We start from the raw sequence: 8,211 nt of genomic DNA on the forward strand, positions 1-8,211 counted from the left end.
GTGCATTTCATAATAAAAAAACTGTCAGACAGCAAGATCCCGTATTTAAGTTGAAGTTCATCATATGACAAGCGTAACGTTATGACTATAACTACTGTTCCCTGAAGGAGAGAAACTAGATACAACATACTTAATTTTAATAAATTCACGCCTGGAGGACTGGAGGACCCAGTTGATACAATGTTTCAAGATTGTTGTAGACAGGCCATGTGCAGAAAATGTGATTTATAGTATATTTTCTACCTGCAGGCTGCAATGTTTTTATTTGTTAGCTTTATGTAGGCAATTTTTACATAGTTGGCAATAGCAATAAAAGTTACTTTTAGATTTGTATAATTTTAATTTAGATAGAATGTAGATGAATCACAGACAATGATTTTGAGATACTATTATAAATTGAAACTATTCCACAAAAATGTGCATATGAAAATCCTAACTGGCACGCAGATCGTTAGAAATGGTAAGATAACTTGGCACTCCATCTGGAAAAGGTTGCCGATCTCTGGTGTAGCCCATTACCGGAAACCTCAGGAGCATAACGGCAGAATTTTCCTCCTTCTGGTTAGATTATCTTGATCTCTGGCTCCCTCAAGTAATTTGTGTGTCTTAATTATTTGATCAAACAGAGCAATTATGGTCCCCTTCTCATTTGCTTCTAACAGTACCAAAAATTAGAACAGGTCATGGTAGAAATAGTTTTAGTTACTCAGCTCCGTGGTCCTGGAATTCTCTCCTGAACATTTTAAAATGTGATGATCTAGTTTCGTTGGTGGAGTTTAAACCCGGATCAAACCCGGGTCTGTAGTGATGCCTCTAGCCCTTCGATGCAGTACCTTTGACCGCTGCACTACTTGGGTATAACCTTTTTTTTTAACCAATTCTGATGGTTGTTAAAAGTGGGATTTTGACATTATTACCGTTATATCAACATACTTGACACTCCCAACTATCAATGTCTTTGGCACCGTAGACATCAAGTCACTTGACAATAATGTTTCATACAACGTTGCATTCCATGTTTGAAAGGTAATTTTCATTGAAGACAATCAAAGTTAACATTCCATCAGATTTAAACTCAAGGCTGAGTCTCAAATAGTCTCCTGTCCATTTTAACAGCCGGGCAATGGCACACATTATAGCAAATACATTTTGGGTCTGAATTAAAGGAGCTACAATTATAATTTAATTACATGTTTTAAATAAAATGTCCATAATATCTGCATTAATAGTGGAATGATCGTGTTTCACAATATTCCTAAACTTAAAAATATATTCTCGATCTTCTATTGTGTTGTTGACTGAATGTTTGTTCATGTGTAACTCTGTGTTGTTGTTTTTGTCAAACTGCTTTGCTTTATCTTGGCCAGGTCGCAGTTGTAAATGAAACCTTGTTCTAAACTGCCTACCTGGTTAAATAAAGGAGAAAGAAATAACACATAATAATACATCAAAATGTAGGAGCAGTATAGACCTAGTCTGTTCATTATATACATCTACATGATGTATTGTTACACCATGTAGGAACAGTATAGACCTACAGTAGCTAGCTGCTAATTTAGATTTAGTATGACTTAATGAAACTGCCTTAAATATGCTGGTAAACATTTTTTTTATTTGCACTAATCAATCAACACATTCCTGTCTTTGTATGTCTCAATATAATAGTATTGTTTAATTAAATCCATTTAAAATAACCTTTGTCTGAAAATAAAATATGATCCTCAACTGCGTTTCCACTCCAGTCAGCAGGCGGCGATGTGCGTCTTTCAGGCGACGCTGCCAGCGTGACGTATAATCTAGTGGACTGTTCTTCAGAAACAGCTCGTCAACCACCTCGGTAGCTTGCTAGCCAACATAGCCGAAAGATTCAAGATATTTATACGCTTTCGGTGTATATTAGCTGATGTGTTTTAGACACTCTTCTGTTGTATCTACTTGTTAACCTATTTAATTTAATATTACGTTATTTTGTATTAGTCAGCTATAGTAGCTGTCTGGTTAAGTTAGCACTAGCCTAGTCGCTAATGATAGCTAGATAACATCCCCGACCATGAGCTCCCTAAACTTCTCCCCTCCTGTTAAAGAAGAGGAGATCTGCTGGACGGAGAAAGAAGCTCTGGGGCTGAACATTGTGGTGAAAGAGGAGAAGGAAGAGGATGTCACAGTTAAAAAACAAGTAGAGGGTGAGTCTGTTACAGTGAAAGAAGAAGAGAAAGACGTTTCAGTGAAAGAAGAGGAAGATGCGTTCAGAGTGAAAGAGGGGGAGGATGTTAAAGTAAAAGAAGAGGAGGCAGTGAAAGAGGATGTCGTTTTTGGAGTGAAGAAGGAAGGGGATATTACTGTCACATTGAAAGATGAAGAGGTGGAGATAGGAGATCTGATTAACACCAGTAAGTACTGTCTTCAATTTGTTTTTAACTTTGGATATTCGGAGTTGGCTCGTCAATACCTCTTCAACGGAGGGCCCTAGGATGATGACTGATGTCTAGAATCAGAGACGTAGAGAGCAAGCTACCCCTTGTTTTTTCCATTCCGTTTCCAAAAAGTGACTTAACATATATATTTGAGAAGGGTCTATCTGCTGACTGCAGACTGGGGGGCACTGCATGTAGTGATTTTTACTACACACCGGGGCCCCTAATAGTGCCATGTGAGAGTTGGGTTGGCTACACCAAAGATTATGGATATACTGACAAGATGTCTCTCTGTCCTAACAAGGGGAGTCGTTGTCCACAAAGCGGCACTGTGGGTTCTCTAGCTTCCACCTATCCCTTCTTTGGATTGGTGGATACATCCTATTATTGTAATATATTATTTATATTCTATGAGGGTTGTTGACATCAACTGCCTGTATTCAATGGAGAGAGATGCTAAGCTACTAGCATGAATATGCATAGCGATCTGGAGACAACTCCTATAGTGCTTTTTATCAAAGTTGTCGGTATGTCACATAACAACTTAATCATTATGAAACTTCTGTTAGATCAAGTAATCCTCACGTAGCAAATAAGCCATTCATTTTGTTGTTGACCAAATTCAACTCTTTCCACATTGGGTTGATCATTGTTTCCACTTGGATACAACCTACTGTAACCTATTGGCATGAACTAGAGTGTTACAACCTACTGTAGCCTACTGGCATGGCCTAGAGTGTTACAACCTACTGTATCCTACTGGCATGGCCTAGAGAGTTGCAACCTACTGTAGCCTACTGGCATGGCCTAGAGAGATACAACCTACTGTAGCCTACTGGCATGAACTAGAGAGTTACAACCTACTGTAGCCTACTGGCATGGCCTAGAGAGATACAACCTACTGTAGCCTACTGGCATGACCTAGAGAGTTACAAGTCCTACAGAAATGCAAGCATTTCTAAACCTTTTTCCTCACTTTTATGGGGTATTGTGATGTCATTATGAGGTATTGTCTGAAGATAAGATTTAAAAAATATATAATCCGTAAATCGGAATGGGAGTCGGTTGAAGCCTGGATAAAAGCATCGTTTGGCATAAGCCATTTCCAAGTGAAATATTTTGATTGATTAACAAAATGTGTCAAAAGGAAGGGGTCTGAATGCACTGTATGTTCTAGGGTGTCCCAGATAACAAAAACAGATAACAAAAAGTTATGGGTCCTACAGTAGGTCTATGTTATCGTTAGGTGAAGTTATGGGTCGTACAGTAGGTCTATGTTATTGTTAGGTGAAGTTATGGGTCCTACAGTAGGTCTATGTTATTGTTAGGTGAAGTTATGGCTGATGTTAAAGCCAAAGAGCATTTTACTGGTTAAGTGTTTTTTAAGTGTAAAGCAGTTGATTTGCGACAATAACACAAACATATTAACCAGGACATTCAAGCGAGCCTTACAATTATAATCCAAAAGTAATGTGAAATACACTCATACGCAACCTGTAAATGGGGGCTATTTTTGCTGTCAGCCTATGAGAACATAACTAGTGGTTTCCTCATTACCAGATATACTACATCCATAACTAGTGGTTTCCTCATTAGCAGATATACTACATCCATAACTAGCGGTTTCCTCATTACCATGGAGGAGTTAATCAAATTATGTGTGCATTGCCCTCGTGATGCAATTTAAGCAAACACAGAAAGGGGCCTGTATTGGAGACCAATAGTTGTCTGGCACACTGCTTAGGATTTCAACAACTTGAATAACTTATTTCTAGTTACTACTAATGTGAAAACAAGACTAAATATAACTATTGTTGCTATCTTGACTGTCTTAATTGTCAAATCATTTAACACGTCAATTGTTGTACAACTTCACAACTGCTCTGGGCACCACCTTTTACCTCAAAATAAACAGTGGATTTCTGATGGTTTGGGCCTTTAACCATCTGTCTGACGTTGTCATTCACACAGGAGAGAGATGTGACCATCGTGGATCCTCTGGGGAGCCTCAACAACCTCATGATGCTGACGAGGCAGAGAAGAGTCTCTCCAGATCAGAACTCCTCCAGAAACACCAGCAGAGACCCACCGGGAAGATATCTAACTGCTGCTCTGATTGTGGGTTATATTTCTCAATACCAAATTCACTAAAAGAACACCTGAGAATGCACATTGGAGGGAAATCTCACTGCTGCTCTGACTGTGGGAAGAGATTCAACTCTTCATCAGACCTTAAAATGCATCAACGAATTCACACAGGAGAGAAATCTTATAGCTGTGATCAATGTGGGAAGAGTTATACTACATCTAGCAATCTAACTATACACCAGAGAACACACAAAGGAGATAAACGATATAGCTGTGATCAATGTGGGAAGAGTTTTGGTGCATATCAATGTCTGACTAGACACCAGAGAACACACACAGGAGAGAAACCTTATAGCTGTGATCAATGTGGGAAGAGTTTTGGTGCATATCAATGTCTGACTTTACACCAGAGAACACACACAGGAGAGAAACCTTATAGTTGTACTCAATGTGGGAAGAGTTTTTCAAGATCTAGCTGTCTAACAAAACACCAGAGAACACACACAGGAGAGAAACCTCATAGCTGTAATCAATGTGTGAAGAGTTTCTCTACATCTAGCTATCTAAAGATACACCAGAGAACACACACAGGAGAGAAACCCTATAGCTGTAATCAATGTGGGAAGAGATACTATGATAAATGGTCTCTGATTAGACATCAGAAAATACATGGAGTTGTTTCATGATATCAATTAAATAATGTCACAATGTAGAATGTTTAAACATTGTAGTATGAGTATTTTAATGATGTCACAATGTAGAATGTTGTAACATTGTAGTAGGAGTATTTTAATGATGTCACAATGTAGAATGTTGTAACATTGTAGTAGGAGTATTTTAATGATGTCACAATGTAGAATTTTGTAACATTGTAGTAGGAGTATTTTAATGATGTCACAATGTAGAATGTTGTAACATTGTAGTAGGAGTATTTTAATGATGTCACAATGTAGAATGTTGTAACATTGTAGTAGGAGTATTTTAATGATGTCACAATGTAGAATGTTGTAACATTGTAGTAGGAGTATTTTAATAATGTCACAATGTAGAAGCCTAAACGTTTCCCCCTGTTCTATTGATTTCAGCATGATCTGGATATTAGCCTCAGGGGGAAAATCCAGGCTCTGAATTGAAAGAGTACTATTTATGAGATTTAACAAAAAGAGCTGTGTTACACTTACCACGTTGGTGACCCACTTGAATCATAATGCAACACTTCAAAATGTAGCTAGCTGTTTGTTTTCTTCAAGTTATCCTCTAACCAGGGATGTACACATTATTCCCAGATTCTGTGTAGTTTTTGAGCTTTTTTTCTTGTTTTTAATTGTTGCCAGCCAGTAGACACCATGTTTATATTGATGAAAGTAAAGCATTGTAGTTGATTATAATGTGAAATGGAAGTTGTTTTCTTGTCAGTTGTTCAACTGAAATGTGTCTTCGGCACACTGATTGGTGTCACCTCATTAGTCAGTATGTGTTACACCTGTGCTGACTTGTCCATCTCGTTAGTGGGAAGGTGTTTCACCTGAGCTGGTCCAGGTTCTATTTAAGAGTGTCTGGCCTTGTGCTACAGTTGTCTTGATAGATGTGGAGAGTCAACACCTTTAGTTGCTCCACCTTTTTGGTTTAAGATGTTTTTCATTTCAGGTTGAAGCTTCTTTCTGAAGAGAGTTTTTTTTTTGAAGAAAAAAAAAATGAATACAAACAAGCAAACCTGGTCGGTTCCGGGGATTGGTATAGCAAATACCGTAAGATTTTCATGGACTGAAAAGGAGATGGAACCTTGGGGCAGGGAAACTTTTGGAAGGACCATATTGATGGGATGCCTCAGGATAGAGGTGAAGGAAGTACTCTGCCTTCAAGGCAACCCAAATGAAAAGGGTTTTGATGTGACGTTTCACAAGCAAGAGAAACATGACGAAGTAATGAAGATGGCAAAGGAAGCGGAAAGAAAAGGACCCCTGTGCCATTATGCGGTGACCAGCCTGGCAAAGAACAACTTCAGGGTGGTCACCGTAAACATGTACAATCCGCACGTGAAGGATGAAGAAGTGAGGGCCTTTCTGGGGAGATACATGGACAATGTCTCCTCAGCGAGGTACCTCAGGGACTCCCTGGGTTTCTGGAACGGGAGGAGAGGGTTCCAGGCGTTACTCAGGGAGTCCCCGAAGAGTGTGGATGGCTACCTCCATCCTCCGGCGATGTTCTCCCTGGGGGCTGACAGGGGAACACTCTACTATGCACGTCAGCCCCCGTTCTGCAGGCGTTGTATGGCCTACGGCCATATCCTGGCCTCGTGCAGCGCCAAGAAATGTCATTTTTGTGGGTCGGAAGAGCACGAGGCCAAGGAGTGTGACGAGCCCAAGGCTTGCCACGTGGCTCAAGAGCACACCTGTGGCGTGATTGCCCGGCTCGTCACAGGTCATACGCGTCTGCAGCTGGGGGGGGAGCGGGGGATGGGGGGAGGAAAGAAAGGACGCGTGCGGATTGCATGGATGGCACAGGGGAAAAGACGGCGCAGGAAGAAGATGGGAAGAAGGATGAGGTGGGAAGAAAGAGGCGAGGAGAAGAAAAGAATGGAACAGAAGGAGAGAAGAAAAAGGGGACGGAAGAAGGTGGAGGAGCTGAGAACAGGGAGAAGGGGACAGTGGTACGAGAAGGAGTGGAAGAGGGAACGGGGACAGTGGTACGAGAAGGAGTGGAAGAGGGAACGGGGACAGTGGTACGAGAAGGAGTGGAAGAGGGAACGGGGACAGTGACGGAGAAGGAGGGAGGAGTGGAGGTGGGAGGGGAGGGGGTGGTAGGGGGGGGAGATGGGGGGAAGGAGTGGGGGGACAGCCTGCCAGGCTTCCTCGAGGTCGAAATGAGGGATTTGGTGGAGGGGTTAGTGGGGATGGGACGTTGTGTCTCCCCGCTACCTCCTTCACCAAAGAAGAAAGGGATAAAGAGGGGGAGCTTGGCAGGAAGTGAGAGGGAGGGGGGTGTGGAGGGGGAGGGGGGGGTTAAGAGAGTGGCGGGGGGGGGGGAGGGGGGGGTAATTTGTCCTCCCGGTTTGCCTCAGCCCCTTGCATTTTAGTGGATGACTCCAGTGAGGGGTCGGTGGGTTGTTTGCTAGAGGGATCCCAACTCCTGTTTGGGGAGATGGGGTCCCCTATATGCAGCCCCGAGGCAAACAGGGAGGGGGGGATGGTGGGTGGGGAGGGAGGACCCAACACACTGCCTGGATCATGGGTTGGGATGGAGGACGGGGGGGCGTCAGGAGAGGAGAGGACGTCCCCGCCGGTGGAGATGGACCAGGAGAGCATCGGGTGAGTCTCCTGGTTTTTATTTGGGTTTTGGGGTTTTTATTTGTTGTAAATATTTAAATGAATAGTTCTGTTTCTTTTTTTAGTCTAAATGTTAGGGGGTTAAGGGATAATGTTAAAAGGAGGGCGGTTTTTTGTTATTTAGAGGGTGTGGGGTTTGATTTCTGTTTTTTACAGGAGGCTCACCTGAGGGATGGTGGGGATGTGTGTAGATTTAAGAGGGAGTGGGATAAGGGGGAATCTTTTTGGGGCATAGGAGGGGTGCACTCAACAAGAGTAGGGGTTTTGTGTGGGCATAGAGAGGTTAAAATAGAGAACACTTTTGTAATAATGCAGGGTAGAGTTTTGGGGATAGATGTTAAGTTTAGAGAAGCTAGATATAGGTTAATTGGGGTGTATGGGCC

General features: G+C 41.9%; 1 protein-coding gene across 1 annotated transcript; it reads left to right on the top strand.

Moving 5' to 3' along the window:
* The first annotated feature begins 1,755 nt into the window (after positions 1-1,755).
* On the top strand, positions 1,756-5,281 carry LOC118948725 (zinc finger protein 239-like). The gene is made up of 2 exons (XM_036973459.1): positions 1,756-2,390; positions 4,386-5,281. The coding sequence occupies exons 1-2, from the start codon at positions 2,051-2,053 to the stop codon at positions 5,186-5,188; spliced, it is 1,143 nt and encodes a 380-aa protein (XP_036829354.1). The 5' UTR covers positions 1,756-2,050; the 3' UTR covers positions 5,189-5,281.
* Positions 5,282-8,211: the final 2,930 nt, after the last annotated feature.

This window comes from Oncorhynchus mykiss, unplaced genomic scaffold (assembly GCF_013265735.2).
Source record: "Oncorhynchus mykiss isolate Arlee unplaced genomic scaffold, USDA_OmykA_1.1 un_scaffold_250, whole genome shotgun sequence".
NCBI lineage: Eukaryota > Metazoa > Chordata > Actinopteri > Salmoniformes > Salmonidae > Oncorhynchus > Oncorhynchus mykiss.